Source organism: Pygocentrus nattereri, chromosome 18 (assembly GCF_015220715.1).
Source record: "Pygocentrus nattereri isolate fPygNat1 chromosome 18, fPygNat1.pri, whole genome shotgun sequence".
NCBI lineage: Eukaryota > Metazoa > Chordata > Actinopteri > Characiformes > Serrasalmidae > Pygocentrus > Pygocentrus nattereri.
The window spans coordinates 8,279,330-8,305,184 of NC_051228.1; the positions used below are offsets into that span (position 1 = coordinate 8,279,330).

Here is a 25,855-nt window from a genome sequence, read left to right on the forward strand (position 1 = left end):
CCTACATTAAAGCAATTCTTTTAAACTACTTTATTTATTTTTGCAATCATGCTTTCACTCGGAAGGCCGTGATGAATAGGACTAGGCATGAAAACTTTCAGAAAGTCATTTAGTTGCTTTGGCAAAATCGACACAAAGAACATCTGCTGTGCTTGATTTCTTTTGATTCAAGCATTTGTTTTGTCTACAGTCACCCAAAGGAAGCGCATATGGTAGAACAATATCCATGTCAAACAGTCATTAAACAATCCGCTTTTCATTATGAATGCCAAATTATTCTTTGCTTTTTTTGAACTGCACGTCAACAGGTCGCCAAATCCTCCTTGCCATCTCTTTTCCTGTCATTGTTGGGAATTGGCAGAGGCCCTAACATTGTACCCTGAGGAACTCTGGTTTAAACCATGATACACATAACTTATCAGATTTAAGGAGGAACAGATAGATGAAGATGTGGAAGTGGTCAGAATTCTGCAGTTTTAGTGTGAGAATAATGGGGCAGCTAATTTTTTACGGTAGCCAACTGAAAAACTGAATGCGCAAGCCAGAGTTTCAAATTTCCAATTCTTCTCAGTCAGGATCAGTGAAGACTAGATATTCATTTACTCAGAGTCTGTATGATAAACTAAAAACTCATTCATCTGTATGTATCTTATAAATACATCAACATGCTAAAATACTTGATTCCACTTACTCAGAAGCCTTAAGTTCTGAGTTGGACTTTATTCAAATATTACTAAACTTCCAATATCTGTACTTTCATTTTCATCTAGACCCCAAAAACACTTATTACAAGTGTCAAGGACTGCATGCTATTTTCTTTCTAAGAAAATATTTGGTGCTAAACTGCTGTTAATTTGGTTTTTTAGCATATGTGCCTCGTGCAAGTGTTATGACACATTTTCTATTTAATATTTTCCCAATATGTTAAACTCAGAGGTTGTGTTGTGTTAGGAACTTATTTTCACTTAGGATATTAATTAATTGCCACATCTGACCTTCTAGCACAAAGCAGAAGGCACCCAGAGCTCTATTCCACCAGTCATAGTCTCTTGTTATACTAAAGCATATTGCGGTTGCCAGAAGAAAACCTCATATCTCCAAAATGTTACCTTTTACAGGAGAAGGAAAAAACATACTTTACCCTGGAACCCAATGGAATGGAACCCAGTGGTCAATGGAATCCAACTAATTTCGGGTAATTGCTTTTGCTCCATTCATCATATTTATACACCATGTAAAGGGCAACAGACATTTTCAAATTATGTAAAAATGTAAAAACGTCAAAAATGGAAATAAGTAATAATATATTTTTTTTTCAACAGCAGTGATTTGTTGAAGGCAGCCTGAACCAGTTTGTTGAAAAGGGTTAAAAAAGAGTCACAAGTCTGTTGCATGAAGTGTGATCAGCTCATGCCCAGCATTGAAGTTACTTCACTTTAAAAGTGATTCTTAATAATGACTCTCTTCACGGGTCACATATGTCTCCTTAAACTTGACCTCCACTGTACTTTCAGTTTATGTAGTCACCGTCAAATCTTCCAGAGACCGTATACAGGCATATGCAAAAGTTTGGGTGCCCCTGGTCAAGTGACATGTTTTGTTGATTTGCTAAAAGTAGTTAACACATCATCTACAGCGAACACATTTCTGCACATTTTAATGCACAGTTACTGTTTAACTGCTGAATTTAACATATTAGGGGAAAAAAACATGCATCTGTTGGGCACATTATGTTTATGTTTTAGTTTAACTCAGCAAAAAAAATTAAATTGAAATGTTGCAGATAAATGTTATTTTTCAGTGTGTTGCCTGTAGATGACGTGTCAACTTATTTTCCTTGGTAAATCAAAAAAATATTCAATTTCAATAGAGATATTCAAACTGTAGTTACAAAATGACACTTGTAATTTTGTGCATTTCAATATTTTATTTATATCAGTGCAAATAAACACCAGAAAATAAACATAAAAAATGTAAAACATTATGGTTGTCACAAAGATGATATATGAAACAGATTTTTGCTACAAATGTATTTCTGAGATGCACAGCAGTTTGAACCAGTAACAGAAGAGGGGAAAAAAAAGAAAAGAAAAGAAAGAAAAAAAGATAAACCAATGCAAATTTTCAGCACTTGGCTCCATGGCCGCATTTGTAGACTGTGATCCTTTAAATAAGCATTTATCCATGGGGAAAAAAAGAAAACATTTACTTTAAGACTTGACATTTCCCCATTCCCAGTACTGATACACAGGTGCTTCCCATGCATCTGCATGCAACAGGTAGCAGTGTAGAGATCAGACATAACACGACGTGTTGCAGAACAAAGATTATCATTAGCTCACAACATAGACATGCAAAAAAGAGTAGGTCATCTTCTGTCATTTTATGTACATTATTACACAGATATCATATTTACAATCCAAGACAATAAAAACTAGGGATTTTTTTAAACAATACAAAATAGTCATCTTTCATCGTGAAAGCACTATTTACACAAACGTATCTAATCATTGTCAAAACGTATCCATCGTACAGAGGAAAGATGGAATAAAACAGTTCATCTGATAATGTTTTAAGACTGAGCGGTTTGATGGGGCCTTTTTAGTCCAAAAAATAAACCCAGGAAAAGAAAAACGGGGCTGGAAGTTATTTCATTGCTCAGAAGTTACAGAGTTTCTTTTCACAGTAGAGTCCCAGGGTCACACGATACTACTATGCTTTCTATGATTGACCATATAGTAGCCACGTATAAAACAGAACAGAAATCATTCCCACAGTTCATAAACTTGTAGTCACATCTTTTTTGGGGGGTGGGTGGTGGGGAGGGGGGGTACTAACGTTCCAAAAAACGCATTTGACACCATAAGCCTGTGAAATGCTACGTATATGTATATAAAGTACAAAACAATGAATGATACAAAACCGTAAAAAGATACTTTAACAGCTAAAAATATGACACTCAGTTTTCTTTATCCATGCCTTAAACACCAAACAACACCTACAGATTCATTCCTGATGAAAAAATATTAAAGCACTGTAAATTTGACATTAGCTTACAAATGTGTTCACTTCGCCAGCAATATCATCCCGTAAAAAATCCTTTGCATCGATACGTCTTTACTGGGCTCGATTTTGTGGCATGACCAGTCGGTTATCTCAGTTATAATAGGATCCAAGGTACCTGATAAGTTAAGCAGGTAATTTTACATCTTTTATAGTCTTTGTAGTGACATGACGTGCGAATGCCACGAATGCATCTGATATAGCGTTGTGCTTATCACTGTATAATTGAGTCGGTTTCAGAAAACAGGAAACGGTCCTGATTTAGATACAAATAAATGTAAAACAAATCCAGCAGTAACATTTTTGGAGTCATCAATAATAAACACAAGGATGTTCCTCATGAATGCTTTATATGTAGAAGGAGAGAAAGCTTTCGATAGTTCTATAGTGTGAAGGACAGAGAAACGGGATGTGTATAAAACATACAATGAAACAGGATAAGACAGGATAAGATGCTTATCGCTTTTGTCGGAAGAAAACCTCGTATCTACATTTTCGTTGTTTTCAGCTTTTGACATAATTTGAAAATGCTGGTTGTTCTTTACATTGTCTATAAATTTCATGATGAATGGACCAAAAGAAACAGCCCAAAATGACTTGGAAAAACATCTGGTTCCACTGACTTGCATTAAAAGTAAAGTTGGTTTTTCCCTTCTCCTGTAAAGTCACTAATTTTGAGATTCAAGATTTTCTTCCAACAACAATGTAATGCTCAACATGTCTCCACTTGGGTGGCAAAACAATTCTCAGAAGTATGAGGAAAATGTAGGTGATGTTAACAGATTTGATATCAGATTTTGGATTAACGTGCATTATATGCTTATCATTAAAAAAAAGAAATAAAAAAAAAACGGAAAAAAAACACTAACCATACTAATAAAGTAGCTCACACTCATTACTTAAACAAATCTCAGTCTTTGGCAGTTCAGGTTTACGATTTGTGTAACGAGCCATTGAGGTGCTCAATACCACCACTCTGTCGCTCGTTGTGGACTAGAGAGTGCTGCATGGCACTCAGTCTGTGCTCAAGGTACCTGCTTTCGGTACATGGCTCTTCTTTAACTCTAACCCCACAGTGTGTCCTTTGCACGCAGTCCTGCATCTCTTTTCTGAGCTGACCATTCCCTCTTTGAAGCATAGAGTACAATATAGGATTTGATCTCGTTAGAGGTGGAGAATCAGGGCTATATTCCTCCCCACCAAGCGCCCACCTTGGTGAGCTTTTTGACTCTTTTTTCACAGGTGTGGGACTGGGTTTGGGGGAGCCCTTAGCCCAGGGTGATCCTTGGGTGCTGTTTCCCGGTGGGGATGAAAGTGGCTTGAGATTACCAGTGCCTGAGTTAAGAGTCTGGGGGAACCATGGCAAGTTCATGAGTTCAGGATTGTAAGTGGACTGAGAAAAGTTCCCATTGGCTTTGCAGTTTGCCTGAGGGAGAAAAGGGCTGGGGGTCCCCCGAGGCTGAGATAGCTCTTTCAGACAGTTGTCTGACAAAAGGAGCTGCTTCAAAACATTGAAGCCTTGGCTGTCTCTCGTGGGAGTTTTACCCGCAGGACTCTTGATGAAAGGGTCCTCTTCTTTTGGGCTCAGTAACCTTCTGCTTTTGTGTTCCTCAGGTGTTCCAGACACCAGGCGCTCACTCACAGTATCCAGCGGTCTCGTGCAGAGTTCATTGCTGAGGTGTTCAGCCAGCTCTAAGCAAAGTTTTCTCTTTTTAGGAAGCGGCTCCTGATAATCCTTTTGCTCCTCCTTCACTGTGCTCACAAGCGGCTCTGTACGTGGACTTGAGTGATAGGTAGTGGTCTGCTGCTTCAACAGCTGGCTGAGAAGGCCGTATTTAGCAGCTGCTTCCGTGGGACACTCCTCCGCTTTGACATTGTCGTGTGCTTCAGCAAGGGGACTGTATCTCTCATGTCCCGATCTCCACCGGCATCCTCCATCATCAGAGCTGTCTGAGAGAAGACTCTCCTCTCCTGGCTCTGTTTTGATCTTAATATTCAATGAAGGTCCGTTTGAGCTGTCACAGATGACAGAGGCCCCAGGAGGCTTTTCAAAAGCTCCCATGGCTGCCTCTGTGCTTCTCCTCCCACTGGATTTCTCCTTGTGGGAGGCAGTGCCTAGCAGTAGCTGCAGTACAGTGCGCCTCTCCAGGAGATTCTCAATTTGTGTGGATGCTGGAGGTGACCGCTCTCGTCCAAAAAGTGTGAAACTGGCAGGGGGTGGTTCAAACAAAGGAGTTTTGTTCCTTTTGATTGGAGGAACTAGCCTGTCAAGAAGAGACTGAGGCCTGTCTGGTTCACATTCTGGGCTTTGCCTTTTGCTTGGGGGCCTGTGGACTTGGGGGGAAGGGGGTGAAGGGGATGGGTTCTGTAAACCGCTATGAGCCAGATTTTGTAATAGCTTACTGGCACTGAATGCAGGCTCCAGCATTTTTTCATTGGTGTGAGGTTTAGACTTACACAGGTCCAGTGGACTGGACTGAACAAGGGAAGAAGAGTAAGAGAAAGGAGAAGGAGTGTTGCTTGTCTCCCTACTATGAGAGAATGTGGACAGACCCCTACCTGTCAGCCGCTCAAGAGCATTCTGGTTCCTGATCTCCTCCAATGTGCCAAGACGTTTAAGAGGGCCTCCCGCCATGTTGCTAAGGGTTGCGTCATGCTGCAAATCTGGATTATCTGCAATTTTGTTTACCTTCTCGTTATTTTTCCGGTCCAACAGTAACTGCATGAGAGTGACCTTATGATGGGATTTCATGTCTGGGCTTGTTTCCAGCTCCCTGGCCTCAGGGACCTTTGGCCCGGGAGTCTCCGGCTTCCACTTGTTTATAAGTGTCTCTGTGAGCTTGTCCAAAGATGAGGCTGAGGAGGGGGGCTCTGACTTTTGGCTGCAAATTCGGCTCCTCATGGAGAGGTCAATAGGGGAGCAGCTGGAGTAGCAGCTCTCTGCGTCACTGCTGTCTTTGGTCAGGCTGTTCTCCTGGTTGGAGTACTCGCTGTCTGACTGATGAGAGGAGGCTTGGCTGACAGGGGCAGTGCAGTCATCGTCTAGGTGACCGTTCTTGGTAAGATGCTTCTGGGAGTTGTGGTTGTTGAGGAGGAGCAGGAGCAAACTACTGCAGTTCTGCGGTGGCCGGCTGCTGTGCCTGTCAAAGGGGCGTTTCTCTTTAAGGGGCTGTGGAGACGGTCTAGGGGAGCCAGCTGATATGCTTCGGCCTGGGGTTAGTGACGGACTCCTCCTGCTGGAATTCAATGTTGGTGAGGGGAGTGTTCCATTTAGGGTGTGTAAGGAGCTTAGCATGTCTGGGGCAATCAGTGACTCTCCCATGCTGGGGGGTCCCTTTTCCATCGTTTGCTGCGTAGCCATGGCTGCCAGCCTTTCGCTGGCTGATCGGCCAGATAATTGTGCTTTTAAGGCCTGCTCTCGGGAATACTGCTGCAAATGGGCTTCACTAGACAGCAGCAGGGCTAGCTGACTGCAGGCCACGCTGGGCTTAGGGGAAGGCGCAGGACTGGACCTGCTCTTCACTAGTGTGGCCACAGCCTTCAATCGCTCTGCGCAGGACATGGAGTCAGATGCAGAGCTCTGTGAGTTACGAGGGGACTCAGAGCGCCGATCTTGGCTGTTGCGGCGACTATAAGGCACGTTGTTGTGGCTCTGTTGCTTGTTTTTCCTTATCAGGCCTTTGAGACGACTGGAGGCTGTACAGTAGCCCTGGAAGGTGTCCTTGTCAATCGGAGTACTCTCGCTGCTCTCTCCATCAAGCTGTTGGTGACTCTGGGTGATGCACTGTGACATGGCCACTGTTTGTAGGCGTGAGCTGAAGGACTGGAGTAGAGAGGCCAGCAGTGTGCTCTCTCCCTGTGCAGAACTATCCAGGGCTGCTTTATGGTGTTCATTGACCTGCCCATTCACCTCCATCCTGGGGGCATCTTTCGTCCGGTTGTCTGTCTCACTCCAGGCCCCTGAACGCAGCAGTCTGGCCTTTTTAAGGTGCTGAGAGGCCGCTCCAGGAGGGCTGCCTTTCTCTGGCGGGCCTGAGCTGTGATTGGGTAGCTGAATGCCCCTGGTCCCCTGGTTTCCTGGCTCCCCATCGTTGTTGCCAGCCTCTGATCTCCTTGTTGCCGTGGCACCAGGCCCAGATGCAACCGGATGCATTAGTAAACCTTCCAGATAAGTTAAAACAGCTGAATCCTGGTGTGTCTCAGGGCCAGGCTCCTCCCCATGAGTCATGTTCAATAGTAGGCTCCTCTTGTGTGATTGTTGATAACTACTGAAAATGTCTTACGGACTGCTGTGCCATGTATGAAGAGTGTAGAAAACTCCAAGGGGGGTACGGACACTTCCTCTTCGTTCAGTCAGAATGTTTTACTCAAAAAAGCACTGGGCATTAGAAATGCCATCACAGGGCAACCCAGCTGGCATTTCTTTGTTCTTGTGACAAACCTACTAAACCCACACAGCTCTGGAGTGGGCTTAGGAACACAGCCAGTGAGAAGTCAGCAGGAGCCCTTCACTGCCCTGCTGAAGCATTCCATGCTGCTGGATGTTTGGGATGTCTGCCACAAGGCCCAAGGGGCCGTGTGTCGTCTTTCTGCTCCCCTGCTCTTCAGACTGAGCCACAAGGGACCTGCAGTAGAGGGAGAAAACACAGTATGAGTTTCAAGAGTTCCACATGAAAGCACACGGCTGAACTCTTTCAACCAAGGAACCTACTGGTCTGTTCCAAATAATTACGTTACATATGACACATTGAGGCCAAGGTTGGTGTACAGTAGGGTCTTCAATTTCCTTATGAAAAAGGAAAAAAGGTCATGGTTGTATTAGAAATATAAATGCAATATATATATTTTTTCATCTGCCTTTTTAGATTGTCTGACAAAATAATTGTATCAGAAATAAATCTACATTTTACAGTATAATGACATGCCAACAAGACTTGCTTCCAGCAGAATATTTAACATATGAAACTATGTACTGTGGATGCAGGGAAAAGACACAGAAGTATTGTCTGTTTCTGAGGATTAACTTCAAAAACAGCCGTGGCCTATAGATTAACTTTATATGAATGATGTCAGTAATTCCTAGCAAAGACCCCCGGCTACATGCAGGCACATCACGCTATGACACTCAGCAGCAAACCTCTCAATAAATGTGTCTTTGCTTGTGAAGGGCTTTTGAGCACTGTGCCTCTCATCACACATGCAGCCGATGATTTCTGAGGATTATCCTGACACACGCACTCAAGGCACGGCTCACACGACTCAACACAGGGAGAAGACTTTCTGCTGACTTCATAATAGTTTTTGTATTCTTTAAAATGGGAAAGGTTACAAATTGGGTCAGGGTAGCAGACCCAAGAGTAAAAGCTTCTGAAGAAAAAAGGAGAAAAAACTCTGGGAACTTCCTCAAATATATTTCAATATCTGAACCCTGGTAAACCTAGAGCAATGCAAAATAGAATCATTCCACAAAGAGTGGGACCACAATGACTGTTTTATTTCTTTAGCTTTAAACCGATATTTTATTTTTGTCATGAGGTACACCTACCTAGAACCCAACAATATTTAATAGGGCTGCACCATAAGTCATATTATTAAGAGCCAATGTGAAGAGCTTTGATGACAGAGTGCATCAAATTAGACTGGTGGGAACAATGTGTTAGATATATTTACTTCTTTTTGGAGCTTTTGCAAAAAAAAGTTATTCAGAAAATTGAATGCTATTGTCACATAGTCAACAGCATGATACTCAACATCACAAAGTATGTCCACATATAGCCCTAATGCTTGCTGTGCCTGATTCTCTCAGAGCTACTGTATTAGTATCAGTATCGGCAACAGAGAAGCCAAACAACAAATGCCATTCATTCATGCTTATATAATAAATGATTAATGGTAAATTAATAAATAAATAAAAATAACTCATTAATAATTATATTATTTATGACACAGAAGTCTGCTTTTACTAAAAAAAAATTAAAATAAAAAAATTGATTGTTTTAAACATTAGGATTTATCAAGCAAAATGATTAGGAAGAGTTCAGATTAGTATCAATACTCTGGGTCGATAAGGTACTTGACGATGGTATTGGTGCATCCCCAAGTGTAAACATGCAACTACTATGTTGGCATCACAGCTGTGCTGCGAATAATCCACAGTCATTATAAACCTGCCAAGTATACATGTATGGTAGGTCTACTTTAGGTCTACCTACCTAAAATTATAAGAGTACCTGATAAACTGATAACTCTGTCTATTTCAACAAAATGTCCTCTTAAGAATTAGCACTAGTCTTTCCTTTTATCAGCGTCAAACACAGATGTATTTTGTCAGCAAAAACCAGCTGGCAAAGTAAAAACACAGCTTTGTTGAGTAGTGAGATTGGGTGGCTGTGTTGACGGTTCAGGCAGTGACTGTAACAGTGGATAGATGTGAAGCCCAGCGGTGTGCAGCGTGATCCCTCCCGAGTCTGGCTTCCTATCTCACACTTTACTGTGTGGCAGTCTCTGAGCAGTCAGTAGATAAAACGCGGAGAGGTCACTCCCCTCTGCCTCGGCTCCCGCTCAGCAGTCACTTCCCTCTAAAGCCACTGTCACACGGAGACGGCATACACAGTGCACACACCTTCAGCCACAGGCTACGGGATGCCATGAGATATAGCTGCTCCTCTCTCTCACACCGACTGTGTCAACTCAATGCGAAAGCTGAGCCTAAAAGAGGCTCGACATCCCTGCGTGTGGTCTGGAGTAAGGTGTGCACTGTGTTAAAATGGAGTGCAAATCAAGGGTTCAAACACAGGACTATTATGATTATTATGGTGGAATTGAGTTAAACAGGTTTTTGAGATTAAAACACCAAGCACTTAGATGGAGTGTGTCTTCTTCCTGACACATACCAAGTGCATGTTTAGCACTACTGCACTCGGCCTGGCATTAGCTGCTTCTGGAGGTGTGAAAGCCCCTTCGGATTGAAGCTGGTTGTCATCGGTCTCTAACACTCCGCCTGGCAGTGCCTTGGCAAGGCTGGCAGGTGTAAGGGGGGGGGTTTAGAATGTGTGTGTGTGTGGGGGGGGGGGGGACCTGGTGCACCTGTCAGGCTGTGGCTCCACAGGGCTACAGCATCACAGCTCACGCGCTGTCAAATAGCATGACACTGCCAGTGGCTGTGTGCTCGCAGACCCTGGACCTGATCCCTGTCAACTCTGGCTCCACAAACAGCCCTCACTTCCCACTGTCAGGGCCACTGGCACAAAGGTTAATTAATACAGAGCACTCCACCTTCCCCCGAGTGCCATTCAGTTGCCAGAGACTGTCTTATCCTTCAAGTCGCCCTGCCCCTGGTATCAGCGTAATGTGTTATGAGTGGACTCGCGAGGAAGAGAGGCATGATTTTGACCTGCGAACAGCTTTGATTAAGAAGAATCAGCAAACCAGAGCTGATGAAATACAGGATTTATTTGTGCGCAGCATTAGCCACTTTGCTGCAAAGCTAGCAGGCCTGACACACAGGTTAGCCTGATCATTGACTCCACTGTTAACCTTGGCTGCCACACGTTAAGACTGTGCACAGTTGGATCTCATGCAACCGGAATGGTTAGCCAAAAATCCAAGGCTCTTAAAAAAAAACAACAACAACAAAAAAAAACACAGGCCGAGCAGAGGAAACCTAATTAATTAATTAATTAAATACTTCAGACTGGCCCATCAGGCTCGGTTACGGGGCTATCCTAAGCCAGTGACCCAAATTTGACAACAACAAAAGACACCCTGCTAGAGCCAGGGCCATCTGACGTCTCCTCTTAATCTTAATGGGCAGGATTAAGTCTATTTTCCTGCCACTGGCTTAACTCAATTAAAAAAAGGCACTGTACACGGTGATGTTGCAAGCCCACAAAAGCGCCTGGTGTATTTTTGTAACCAGGATATCAGGGTATTTAAAAAAAAAAACAGGAAAAATTGGACAGGAACCAAATGGAGCAAAACAGACACAGAGAACGAAGCAAACAGATTAAAGAAAGAAAATAAACGAAGAGCGAAGTCCTTACCAAAGCTGGATTAAACCCAGATCAAAGCAGATCAAATCTCAGCCTACATATGTTTTACCATGACAGGAGGGGGAAGGGGTGAATAGGCCCACATGAAGTGCGCCTTTACGCCGTGTATGGCAGCGTATGGATATCCCTGCATGCCCCAGGACAAAGCCCATTAAGACAGCGTGGGAGTCAATGGGATCTGGCACTTGACAAAAGGCAGGGAAATAACGTGTGTAATACATGATCTCACGATGTTCATATTGAAAATGACCTTTCGAATTCGTAAATCCGTCCTCTGCCCTTGCTTTCCACGGGCCACCCCACTGGACGCAAGAGGCAGAAGTGTCTCACTCTCTGTCTCTCTCCCCTCGCTCCCTGTCTCCTTCTGACTTACCGGCCTCCAAGTAATTATCCATTATCTCTGACAATGTCAACCAATAACACCCAACAGCATTTTAAGTGATTTCACTCGCCGGTGGCAAAAAAGAAGCAGCAGCAGGCACGAATGCTTTATCATCGCAGCGTGTCTTTCCTCACTCGCCGAGACACCAAGAACAGGAAGGTCACAACATTATCAGTGGCTGAGAGGCAATTTCCAGCTAGGAGTTGAGGAGAAAATGGACTATGCTGCGAGGGCTGGACCTGATGCAAATGTCAGGGATTTGATATCCAAAAGCCAATCTACCATCGTTCAACATGCAGGGTACAAGATTAATTGCAATAGCCTCCCATACCCCCCCTCCCCCCCTCCCCAACTTCAAAAAAAGAGCTAATAAATTACTTCCATTGTCAGAAATTGTAATCCATTTAAGCTATTTAAAATGCTTGATTAATAGAAAAGGAAAAAGCCATGGGATCCGTGGTGGAAGTCAAGGTCGTCCCCATCACCGAGGCTTTTTGCATGGACGCAACAGCTGCTATCCATGCAAAGCTCTCACTGTTAATAAAAAGTGACAATGCAGCCCTGGCTGTGTATATCACTAATATCGGACATGGGGCTGGCAGATGTGCGCGCGCTGCATTAAAAGGTAAGTCAAGGTTAAAGGAATCTAAAGGAGGAACCCAAGGCTAAACACTTTTAGATTATGTTATCTGAGGCAGGGGTTGCAGCAGCTACTCAACAGGCCTACCTCACTTAGACATTCAGTGCAGTATCTGTAAATTCAATATGGCTCAGGAAGATTAAATAAAACAAAAGGCTTGCTACCTGACCAAATGCAATTGTAGAAATCTCCGCCAGTGAACAAAGCTCTATAGGAAACTTTGATATGCGACCCGCCATCACCTTGGGAAGCGCATGGCAAATAAACAGATACGGTGACCTCATGTGGCTAGGAACAATGGCCCTGTGCTTTAAATGCCAAAGCACTCAATCAGACCAAACCAACATAAAAAAAAAAAAAAAAAAAAAAAACCATAAAATCTAGGCCACTCTGACCTAATTCCAAAGAGGCATGACCGAATAACTTGCCCGTACGCACACACACTCACCCTGCCTATTGCCTGAGCCCTTTGAAACACACTGTTCATTACTACCCCCAATTACAGCACTGAAGCCCATCCCTAACATCAGCATGACCTACATAATCAGACTCAGGCCCTCTATCTCCTCACCATAAACACAGCAATGGGGAATATGGAACAGCAGGGGTACAACACAGTGATGCTCATTGGCCCTTAAAAAACTGCTCATGACAAGATGTGAATTCCATCCAAAAATGTGTTGGAATCGAACCGTGGCGGTGCAATACACCCATATCAGTCACAGACGTCGATTATGAATTCATTTTACGAGGCGTTCTTAGGGGACTGATATGTATAAGATGATGAATCGCCTCAGAAGTTTCATCCAAAAAGACTGAAGAAAGTCAAGGCTGTGGCTGTGTATGCCTGGCTGCTCTATGAAGTGAAAAAATAACGTCAGTGTTTGATTTATGCTGTAATGGATGTGTTGTGGTCAAGCTGGGAACACTTCTTGAATACATTCTTTACGACTGTTTGAGAGTTTGCTGTTTATCAATTCTGAACAGCATGAGAAGAATCCATCAGCAGCAGAAAGACACATCTATTACCAGCATGACCATACAATGGCATATACGTTGGCCCAAGCTGTGTCTTTAATCAATTAAGTGCACTTAACCTATTAAAGATAAAATGATTATGTGTAACCTTCTGGAACAAACCTCGGGTGAGCATCTTTCCAGCTGGCAAGGCTGGCACTGAGCAGCAGCCAATAAAATGCCAGGCCACCAAAATGTGATTACCCTGTCTCTCCCACACTCCTACTCTAATCACTGGAGTTCAGACTCCTCCAGACTTCATCTGATACTGCTTTCTGTTACTTTCTCTCTCTCTCTCTCTCACACACACACACACACACACACACACACACACACACACACACACACATTCCCTCCTGCTCTAATCATTGAAGTTCTGACTCCTCCAGTCTTCATTGCTTCTGCTGAGACTGAGCAGGTTAACATAAACACTACTCAGTTCTGCTGAAGCTCAACCTGTCAACAATGTCAACATTGGCTATTGAAATACTGACATTGTAGAGATCAGCAATATGCAAATGAGCCAATTAATCAATTACAATGTTTTTACGATATGCTCGGAACATCCTGACCAATCAGGATGTTCCAATAATTTATGTGGTCTGGCAAAATGAAAAAAGCTCGTCAAAACAATGCAGGCCTATGTTTAATCAGGTCTCGTTATAGTCTTATGGAGGAGAATGAGAACGTCAACCTTAAGAAATAAGTACATAGACGTAATAAGGTGGGAACAAACTGCATGCAACACTGCCAATCTGACACCTCACGAAGGCAGAGCTCAAAGTACGAGGCGATGGTGCGCTCCACTTTGTCCAACAGACAACAAGCCTCTTGCTAACCCATGGATCTAAGATAAGTTAGCATAGCTGAAAAATCCCATTAAAAAAAAAAAGCATGTAGATGAGTGATGTGTGTGCAGAGACTACATTACATAAAGTGAAAATAAAATTCTCTTTCAAGGGAAAACCACTAGTTAACAACAGAGCTTTACTAGGTAGAGCTTGTGTTATGATTGCACCCCAGACTAAACACATTACTCATTTATGATTCCTCAACACATTTTTACTCATTAAATCTGAAACTTGGAATTTCCACATGTTCTCTGAGCTTGCCTGACCATAAATCTGAGGAAAGTTTCCAAATCAGTCAAACTGGAGGTGGGAGATGTGGCAAAAATGTAATATCATGGAAAAAAAAGTCACAATATTCATTTTTTCTAATACCTGATAAGTTGGAAAGTAAATTCATGTTTAAAAAAACACCACCAAACACTATAAATACAGTCATGTGTATTCAGTACTTCACATACTACTCAAACTACTTAAACAAAACCAATGACGCTCTTATTTATGCTCCAGTATTGTCTTATTGGCCAGACATAAAAAAAAAGCTACATTAAATGATAACTGAATGACTTTGAATGATATTCTATTCAGTCTTCTGGTCACGTGGCATTGCTAACTTTAACCAAGAAATGGGCAATTCAATTGTGACTGCACGTAATATATAGCTGGTGTCGGAACTGTAAAAAGACGTAAAAACGTTCTTAACTTAAAGTCATTCTGGAAGTTTTCTAGTGGTCCATTCATTATGAAATTAAAGGATGTTATAAAGGCCAGCTGGCTTTTTCAAATTCTGTAAAAAGTCCTAAATGACAAAAATACAGATACAATATTTATATATCAGCAGGGATACACAGTAATATAGGTACATCCAAGGCACAACCACACAACATGTCATCCCTTTAGACCAAGTTCTGAGGTATGTTTCTTTACTACACTAAATTCAGGGTTAATATATTGAAAGGCATAGCACAATCACAATATGCAACGATATCATGACAATATTAGTATTTGTCCATATTAGACATGGCACTGACCCAATACTGTGTATTGGTATAGGACTGATATCAGCAAAAATCCTGGATATTGGAGGGAAATATAATGAATACAACCCAATCCTGAAAATATCCAACTGGCATCTGTATCAGCTGATACCCAAGGTTATATCAAAAAGAAAAAAGATATCAGAAAGTAAAAAAATGCTTTCGACCTTGTTGTGCATGTACACCCCGTAAACTCAACAGACTCCCTTTTACGTTGCTTCCTCTTCACTATAATCTCTAATACAGACTCAAAACGAAGACCAAACTCAACCGAGGTGGCCGTCTTTACTGGTGTATATCACGTATCAAATGCAGTGAGACTACAGTGTGTTAACAGTGAGTGTGGTTTATGATCAAATCTACCCAAAAGCACTCTCTTTTAATGACTGTACCACAGGTATAGTCACACGACGCGAGCCTATCTTTTCCAAGCTGTGCACGCTGATACAGGTAAAGTGTGGTAATCAATTTGCTCTACTGACAAGGAAGCTCCGGCAGAATACTAATGATTCCCCCCTCTACCTTCTCCGCACACATACACGTAAATACTCACACTTACCGTCCTCATATCTGCAATCCCCACACCCCTCTCGCCATTTTCCCCTCTGGCTTGCGCTCCCATGCCTTGACGCGGCTCATGGCCCAGACCACAGCTGATGGTTAAAGGAGGGCGTGCTGTCTTCTGCCCAGATAAGTGCTGCCACTAATCAAGGCTACGTGTACCAGGGCACAGGATTAGAGGGCCGTCAGACGCTGGAAAGCTACATGCGCAACAAGGTCACTGTTAAACTGTTAAACCTACGGTAACCCAGCCGCCTCCCTGTCCCTCACTCTATAAACAGAACCGCATCTACACACATCACAGACTCACTCAAGGGGACGGTGGAGGTGAGTCACGGGAGTGAACTAATTCATCACTTTTCACAACTCAAACAATTTTATCTTGATGGATGGAAAGACGTTTAAAAGCCTCAGCAACCCATCTGGATCCCCCACCTCAACACCCGTATGAAAACATACACACTTCTCTTTATATGTCAGGATATGGGGTCACTCACACGTATCACATACATGTTACATAAGAAGACGGCACAATACCACCTTTTGTTTTTTTTCGGATACCCAAACTAATAGTGAATCTGATTTCTTTCTTTAAACTCTGTTAAAAACTTAAAGCACTTAAAAAGAGCATCAAGAAGTGGGTTATTATTCTCAGAGTTCTCTGCACTAACTCACAGGAAGAAATGCACAATAGGGATGCACTGAAGATTTGGCCACTAAAATTTTTGTTTGGAAATGGTCAAACTTGTGGTTTTCAGCTCAAAGAGAACAATGATTTAATAAGTGAATAATCAAGTGCCCAAATATAAGACTTTGGGCAGTCGTCGGCTGGAGGTTAGGGAACTGGCCCTGTGACTGGAAGGTTGCCGGTTCAACCCCCAGTGCCGACAGCACATGACTGAGGTGTCCTTGAGCAAGACACCTAACCCCCAATTGCTCCCTGGGTGCCGTGGATAGGGCTGCCCACCGCTCCGGGTAAGTGTGCACACTGCCCCCTAGTGTGTGTGTGTGTATTCACTAGTGTGTATGTGGTGTTTCACTTCACGGATGGGTTAAATGCAGAGGTGGAATTTCCCTGTTTGTGGGATTAAAAAAGTATCACTTAACTTAACTTACAACTAATTTCAATGGTAATAAAAATGAGAAATTGTGATTAAAGCACTGTTCCCTTCGCAGAAACGCTAAAACAGTTTGAGTGGCAGCAGACCAACAGTGAAAGCAGAGGGCCTTTTCTCAATTTCTATAAGGGGCATTAGACAAATGGTTAATATTCACTGTTCATGCATATCAAGGGGGAAACAACACCCAAAAACCTCTCCACTGCAAGTCTGAACACTGAAGCAGGAAAGAAAGTCTTTGCTAGAACACATAATCTATCTGTAGCCACAGTTTACAAGGTTACAAAGAAGTTCAAAAACAGCGGCACCAAAGTGCAAATGATAACCGAAAAAAATGGGATTCAACGCCTTGGGTGACCAACTGTTCTCTGCTGCCGTGAACGTTGGATTTTGTGGCACACACTCCAACTGTAGCCGACACATTGTAATAGTTTTAGCAAGGTTATTTTATTGCCAACTCTTGTAATCTATTGTTAACGTTTTTTGGTTTTTGGTTTCGGTTCTCAGCCCAGCTTGTTCAGTTTCAGTTTTGGCCAGGAATTTTATTTCAGTGCAGTACTAATACACAGCTAACCACCTGTGTGTGCTGTTTCAGACCAGACTTTTTTTTTTCTTCCAATATCCAACATATCAGTCTCAAATTCACATATATATAAATGTGTGACACAGTTGGAACAGTTTCATCCTGAAAATGTACTAAAACAAGCCCTTACACACGCCCTCCCTCTCTCTCTGTGATTCCTCAATACAGTCAGGCTGTAGCAAATTGCATTTGCCAGAGAAAGAGTTCTGGGCTATAAGCTGTGATAGACATTAATGGGGAAAGTTGGTCATAGACTCTCTGTCAGCTGCATGGAGCTGGCCTTTCTGCACCGGCGTGATACATTAAGATGACGTTCATTAGACATTCAGCGCATACACCTCAGGCAGGAAATTGGAGAGGCGATCTGGAGCTTTCCATTTACGCTCTGACAGTTCCGTCTGTCACACACAGTAGCGCTGCACATTTGTGATTCTTAGTTCGGAATATTACCGTCACTTGGGAATAAAAAAAATATATAATCAGTAATAATCTGATCATAATATCCGGCTTTGATATGAACATTTTTTTTAATATTAGTGATATGCGGGGAGAAAAAAAACAACCATACAAAACTGACTTTTTTACGTTTAAAAGTAAATCTGATTCAGGGCTCGCTGTCTATATTGCTGAGAAAAAACCTCACGTATTAGCTGCTGGGTCTCTCCCACTCAGCAATAAAGAGGGCGGTAGCAGCGGAGATGAGACTGGCAAGTCAACAGCACCTTTTGCATCAGCAGGAATATTTCATTATGTACATAACGAGTGCCATTAATCGCTCCTAACAAGAGGACACAACCTCACCTTGGCAGTCTCGCACACAGCTGGGGGGAGGAGACAGCAGAGGAAAAGGGGAGGGGGGGGCAGAGAGTGAGAGACAGACAAAAAGAGAGAAGAGCGAGAGAGGCAGGAACTCGAAATCACCACACTCAGGAAACTGCCATCTTCTGCTCTCTCTCCAGGCTGAGGTGCGAAGACAGCCAATGGCTGTAAAACCGTAACGAAACCTCAGAACAAATGAAAGAGAGAGAGAGAGACAGAGAGAGAGGGAGAGAGAGAGAGAGATAGAGAGAGAGAAGACTGCAATAGTGCCGACGGCAACGCCCTTGACATACTGACATGGGCCCGTCATCATGTGACACTTTGTCATCCGCCACCTGGCAGAGCCCCCCACCTTCTCATGACCTCATCCTCCAGTGACCCAGGCACAACCGAACCTTCACTGCCACCCCCCCACCCCCCCTGCGGCCCCAACCCTCGGGGGCCCCTCCCTTTTGCAGCTCACAGGGAAGGTCGAGCAGGTCGCTGTGCCCTCATCTGTAATCCGCCGCTATTCGTCAGTGGCCCTGGCTGCAGGAGACGGCTGTGCTGCAAGGGGAGAATGCCCAATTAGGCAGCTGTCACGCAAAGCTGTAGAACCATCCCAATCCCCCCCACCAAAACCCTGTCGGACGCCAGCGCAGCTGCAGGTGCCAATTACAGCAACGTGAAGGGATGGGCAATATTCATTTTTCAAAATCGCTGATAGGTCTTTCAAATTTTAAACGTCCAAACAGATGGTGTTCCCTTTCATACTCAAAAAGAACTCCAGTGGTTCCCCATCCGGTCTTCTAGGCTCCCTGGGACAGTCCACATTTTAGCTCCAACCCAACTTGGGATGAAGGAAAAACGGAGGAGAGCCCTGACGGTCAGCTCAGAAAACACCAAGGCATAATTCGGCTTTTTTAAAATCCACATTTTATGATTTGACCACATGGTTGTGCTGAACAGGTCCCTGAAGCACAACTGACGGTCAAACTTTTTAAGCAAAAGTTTTTTTGTTTGTTTTAATTTTAAACTTTCAACAATGCCAAAAATAACTAGCTCCTTTTAGGGATGCATAATAACATCACAGTCATGTTTAGCCTAACACAGTCATATTTATCCTAAACGATATTTTTTGTAAACTCTCCGACAGGTCATATTTCAGTCTGACGCGTAAAGAGCGTCTTATGCACCACTAAACATGTTAGCGTAAAGAAGCTGTCTATCACCTCTCTATGCAAAAATATTATTGTTGGTTAAGATAATTGACATCACAACAGTAATACTGTCAAATCGCCCAAGCCTAGCAGCAGAAGAAAGGGGCTACAGCCAGGGATTTGCTGTTTGGGCACCTACATCCCAGTCTTTTGTCCACCTCTCGTCATCTTAACCCAGCAAAAACACTAGCAGGGAGAAAAACACTATCTGCTCTGAAAAAAAGACTAATATGAAGGTTTCCCTTCCCAAGAAGAGGGGAATATTACACAATACATCTCCCTCACTTCTCTCTCATGCTCTTCTCTTTTTTGCCTTCTCTACAATGTCCTCCTTCCTGATAGGGGCTAACTGCTATGCAGAGCCCACAAAAACCCGGCAGTGCAGTTACACAAGTTTAATCAGATCTACACGAGCCCGCAGACTCAAGTAATCTCCCCACTCTTAATTAAATGATGGAGGAATGCCAGGCACATTGAGAAAGAAGAGTGATCGTGCTTCCAGTCCTCTTGTCCTTTTCCCAGACGGGAGATAATGGTTAAAGCTTGGGTTCTATATGGGGAACATTGGGCAAAAAACCAATACATTTTGCGGCAAGTTTTCATGTGTGTTTTTCATGTTTGTGCTGTCAGAACAACGCACGTCATGGAAGTCTTGAGGAGAAACAGTGCCCCACCGGAGTGTCCGAGACTGCGGCAGATATCAATTGATGACAAATTCGGTGTAACCAGATAATTCATCATCTCCAAACACATCTGTTTTGAGTAATGGGAAAACTAATCTGCAAAAATGAAAGTGAATGAGTTGGACAGCCGCCTGCAGAAGATTTACGGTCCAGCGGATGTGGACTCATGACGGCGCCTATTGATCGTTTGGTCTCCACAGTTTCCCCATTTAATCAAACAGTTGACTGTAAAGTAAGAAAAAAGAAAAAGACTGTTAAATGTCCTACGAGGAAAACAGGCAAGATATTAACAGGTAGCTGATTCACAGCCTGCTGACTGACCGAGTGTCCAGGGCTGTTTTCTAAGTCAAGTTCAAGGTGTCACGGGCTGGCAGGGTTCAAGCCTGATAAATCCTGAATAGACAGTTAGAGATCCTCAGAACTGATCACCTGAGTTCATAAAGGAACTGACACCAGGTCTAACAATACTTCTCATCACTGCGATCAATTACGTCACAATATGCTTTTCAAAGTAAAAATGTACGCAGTATAATTCAAATTTCTAACGGTTGCAGTATTTCTCAGGGGATGCGTATACTTTCATAATTCATAATAAAATTATTTTAGATGCTTAAGTAAACCCACTTTTTAGAGGTTAACAAGTCCCTTCCCTTTGATGAATAAATTCCGTTTAAATGAATAAATATAACAATAAATATAACCAAAGTAAATCTGAAATTATTTTAGTGTGCAAAATAATGTCATGTTTGAATTTCTACCGGACTGGAATTGGCTTCTTATTCTGCAGTTTTATGTTAAAATTTTTACTTCAAGTGAAGCAGCAGTTATATTCTGGCACCAGTACAGGCGACTGAATGTAACTGCTGCACCATTTAAGGTGGAATGGGAAATTTGAATAAGAAGCCAACTTCAGCTTTGCCTAGTTTCTCAATTTATCTGTCTCATATCCATCGTGCTGCCAACTGTCAGATGCTGCTAGAATAGGGAAAATATTACATTCATGGTCATTACAGTCACCACGTCCTTATCCGATGCAGTTGACTGAGTTAGGCAGCTGAGTTAGGCTAAGGTTATCCCCAATAGACCATTGCTTTACATCCACTGCTTCAGGAATAAAGCAGACTGTTTCAGATGCAACAAACCACACAACATAAAGTGGTTGAGGGTCTGTTGCCTATTAATTTTCACTTGCAATGTGACTGAAGCATTCATGATAAATGGGCTAATGTTAGTCTATTGTGCACTGTTTAAACATGACACTATTTTGCTGTGGCACACCAGTGTAACGTTCACGACTGGTACAGCACCCACTACTAACGCATAGCGTGTCTGAAAGTGTTGTGATGTTCTTTTTTTGCTATACTGCTCATCCCTACCTGGTCAGAAATGTAGCAGCTGGTGTGAAAACTCAAAAAAAAAAGCTTCTGTGACCAACTGTTAAATGATGAACAGGATCTATAGAAGTTGCTGTGAAAGCTGAAGTGTGCTCTGCCAAACAGTTAGATCTGAACTTTACCTCTGTTCCTATCTAGGTCATGTCACCCTCATGGGTGACAGACTCCGTACTGTGTTATTACTACTTTCTGCCAGGCTGATTTAAGCCTGTCTGCATGCATCCGTCATAACCAGGCAAATATCTTAAAAAGCTACAAAGCACTAAGCCGTCACCATAGGTGCCAATACTGAAAGTTGAGGGAGGCAGTGCTAGGCAGGAGGGTAACAGGCAGTCATTAGACAAAGCTGGATTTAGGAGTTAAAAAGAGGGGGAAGAGGCAGTCATGTAGTTCAACTGGTTGGGGAGGCCACCGCAGCGGACAAATTTGGATGGTTGTCTCTTTAAATAACTTTAAGACTCTCCTCTGCTCCTCTCTCCTTCCCCCAACTCTGGCTCTGCCTGCATATGTGGCACTACAAAGCTGCCTCGGTTCCTTTTCAGCTTTGCCAGACGCGGAGCGAGGAGCAGCCCTCGATCACAGCTTCAGAAACAAAGCTTATTGTGCCACATAAAACGCCGTATCTGGACCCAGAGCCCTGAGTCACCGAGGGGGTTAAAGCCTGTTTTCCGTACACACTGGGGGGATGATGGATTTTTACAGTGCCTCCCCCCTTCCCCCGTTTCCTGTTGTTCCTGAATGTCACAGGGCGAGTGTGCGTGACCTTGAGCGGCATCGCTGGCACAGCGCGAGCTGCCTCGCCTGCAGGCGTCCTTGAACTGGATCTGCAAGACAAAAACCTTCACACCGCCTGATAGACATCTCAAATCTCCTTCAACGTCTCCCTCTCGTTCTTTTTCTTTTTTTATCCCCTCTCTTCCAATCTGCGCGGCTGCTCTTATCGGGCCCCCAGTGGGGGAGAGCATTATCAGAACCCTGCATCTTTAACCCTACCATTGAACTCTGAGATACAGGCAGAATTTCAAAATGTCTGACTGGTGTATTTTTAACCTCCACCACAAATTCAGCCGCTAATACAAGGTGGTGGGCGGGTGGGTGGATGGAGGGCGAGGAGAGGGTGGGTGGCGGTTGAGGGGAGGGTGGAGTGACTCCGGATGGCGCCGGTGCCACTGGGGGTGGGGAAATTCGTGGACTTCTCTTAAGATGCCTTTCAGACGAGTGGAATTCAACTTAGCAAGTGTGCTGTGAGAGAAAAAAATTACTTGGACCTGTTAACATAAGTATGCAGAGGCCCTGACCAAACTCCCTTGTTTAAGGTCTTTAGGCAGCATGCTTCAGTGGAAGCGATCGCCTTATCTGAGAATAATGAGCAGAATCCTCCATACCGATGTGGCCCTGAGACAGCCAAGGAATACAGTGGGCAAAAAAATAAATAAAAAATGCTTTGCATGATTTGCTGAACAAGCTACTGCTGGTTTATATCAGACGCTGTTTGATGCGAGAGCAGGATGGGGAGGAGAGGAACGATAAAGCAGTTTCATGAACTGAGTCTCAACTCCACATTCTTAAACCTCCTCAGCAGCTTGGTACTCTCTGCTGATGCCTCGTGGAAAGCGGACAAGATAATTCGCCGGAGAAAATTCTACAGTGGGTGCGTTCTGCAGGAGGAGGGAGAGAATTTTATCACCATGCAAATGCGGTGCCCTTGGATGCACCAGAGTGCTGCACCAAGGTTCATAGCATTAAGCAAATATTTGGACTGTCCTCCGTGGCTGTGACGCTGGAGCGTGGGAAGAGGGGGTGAGACGTATATGTCTTCTCATTTTAACAAACCGCTGTAGGGCGATTGGAATAAGGGCTTTTACTGACAACAGGTTTTGTACGAACCCAAATATTGCCTGAGACCATTCTACCCAAGCTTTGAGTTTGACTCCGACTGTAGCCTGGCAATATTCTCTCTGAACCCGGCTGGAACTAGAAAGAATTCTGTCCCAGAATATAATTATAAAATTCTAAAATTTGGTCTGAACAAGACTGCAGCCCAATGAAATTTCTGTCAGAAACTAGTCTCAGCCTCATATGCCTATGCAGAGCATATATCTGTAATAAATTAAGCTGTCCACAACAGTTTTTGTCAGTTCCCTTCTGACTGGCGATCCACAGGTGTGTACTCACTACTCTGAAGCCAGTTTTTCCTTGTCCAATGAGAAACAAAGTTTTGGAAATTGTCACCAGCTTTGTGTGTGGCAACAAGCCTTCTGGAGAGACATGTAGTCGCTGGACTGAAGAAAAGTTTGTGAAGTTGACGGCATCACATCTTCAAAAGATCTTCAAGGCTTTTCTTTGAAGAATTCAGCCTACCAATTTGTGGTGCACAGGCTTGTTTTGGTTGTTTCAGAATTGCTACACATCACATGAAAACAACAGTTTGTGACTGGTTAGTTTGCAATCCAATTAAAAGGCCCTTTCCTGTCAAAGTAGGCGGTTCTTGGCCACATTAAAGGAGGACTCTCTGGCAATAGCCATGTCTGGCTTGCAAGACTAGCCCCAACCTGACTGTAGTCCAACCAAATTCTTTGCCAACTTGACCTGTACCTACTGTTTTACTTCACCCACATCTATTCTGGCCTTATGGACATCTGTTCCATACATGTGATTTCTACGTGCTGGATAAAAAATGTTTACAGTAGTAAAAGAAGTAATAATGGAAGAAATAATAAGAAAAATAATGTAATGGTACACAAGAAACACAGACATGAAATTTAAACCTGACTGGAACTGAGAAATGTTGTCCAAACTAAATGTGAACAATCAGGTATCACTGCGTTCAAACAATTCAAGCTGTAAGCAGGATGCACAGGACAGCATGGAGCTTGTCCTTTGCTGGAGATTTTGCCGGTCCAGAGTCCATGCAGCCGGCACTATCGGCTGACCTTTCCTCACTGTAATGCTATCACATGTCATCTGTGGTCCTGCTGGAAACCATCTGCTCTGTTCCTTGCTGCCGGCCCACTGAACGGCCAGAGCCAGTCCTGAACCGGCTGCAGGCCTCCTCACCTCCAGCCGGACTCCATCAGATCACTGCCTGCATGTTGCACCAACCACACACACCCCAATGCTCAGGCACAAGCTGCCTAGAGACTCTGCTGCCACATGCCTCGATCAGCGAGAGGGATATCTGCTCTGAGGCCAAGTGTCCACCATTAAAAATAAAAAATACATGATGCAAATCTTTGTCATATAACCCCACTCCAGGATGATGTGCCATTCCATCTGAGGGCCTGCACACCTGGGTAAATATAGCACACTTTCAGCACAGGCTACAGAACCTCGCCAATTTGGGTTCCATTAGTCAGAGCACTTGTGGGCGCTTCTGCAGCCCAGCCTGCAAATCGCACTTCAGCATAACTCAAACACTAAAAACACACACATCAGGGTCAAAGTCCCATTTGCTCCCTCCAAGATTCATACCACTCAGTCGACACAGTGAAATAAGGCTAAGCAGGATTCTGTCCGATCAAACACGGCAAGATGTCATAAAGAGCCACAGCTCCAAGGATAAGGCTCTTGAGTTCCAAAGTCCAGCTCCTGGCGGTGTTGTAAATTTTGGCAAGCTTGCCTCCTTTCTGCTTTGGCCCTGAGTCTGCTTATGTCTCTATGGGTAAAGGGTGCTTGGCAGAGCTCAGAGCTAGATCACAAAAAGGAACCTCACCTGATTTTGGCAAGTCATGCATGGGAAAACGGTGCTTTCTGAAAACACGCAATAGTGCCGGCCAGTTTTCGATAGCACTTTAATTGAACATTGCCACATACCATCGACATAACCAAGCCATAAACATGTCACAGCAGATGTCATATGCTGTCATGTCATGAGAGATTTTCAGTAATATGACAGCGTCGTGTTACCATTATTGGTAATTGCCATGACAGATGCCACGTTTGGTGTCATTATGTTTGATGTCACGACAGCTAATGAGAATACGCTCAGCAAAAATTCATGACATCAAATATTATAGAATCTGTCACAGACATTACCACCGATAGTAACACTGTTATGTTACAGACCAAAATCTGTTCTGTTCAGTAACAAGTATCTGCCATGACATGCTTATGGCATGGTTATGTCAATGCTATGTACCACACACTGAGCTCATTTACAATGACAAATGTTACCTTTACAGTACAAAAACTTTTAGAGAAAAATCTGTCCAATTGCTGTCAAATTCACACGTGACCGCTATGATCATATGAGAAGATAACTATAAGCATGCTCTATTCCATGTTATATTTCATCCCACTTTAATTTGTGCCCTACTCCACCCTACTCCACCTGAACGACACCTGGAGTTAGAATACATGTTCACACAGACTCAATTGATCCTCGAGAGTTAACTGTGTATTGTGGAGCTAAGAGAAACATTAAGTTTCTTCCGGGAGAATTTCTGCCAGGCTTCTGCGTA

At 43.4% G+C, this 25,855-nt stretch overlaps 1 protein-coding gene across 2 annotated transcripts in view; it reads right to left on the bottom strand.

The window, feature by feature from the left end:
* Positions 1–3,639: 3,639 nt before the first annotated feature.
* Positions 3,640–25,855, bottom strand: part of nrip1b (nuclear receptor interacting protein 1b) — a 34,157-nt gene continuing 11,941 nt past the window's right edge. Inside the window, exons 1-2 of one of the 2 annotated variants that reach the window (XM_017711913.2) lie at positions 15,598–15,684; positions 3,640–7,688 (exon numbers count right to left, since the gene is read on the bottom strand). In XM_017711913.2, the coding sequence (XP_017567402.2) occupies positions 3,995–7,291 (3,297 nt within the window). In that variant the 5' untranslated portion in view covers positions 7,292–7,688; positions 15,598–15,684 and the 3' untranslated portion in view covers positions 3,640–3,994. Of the gene's footprint in view, positions 7,689–15,597; positions 15,685–25,855 lie in introns of those variants that run through there. The other variant, XM_017711912.2, reaches the window with a different exon arrangement.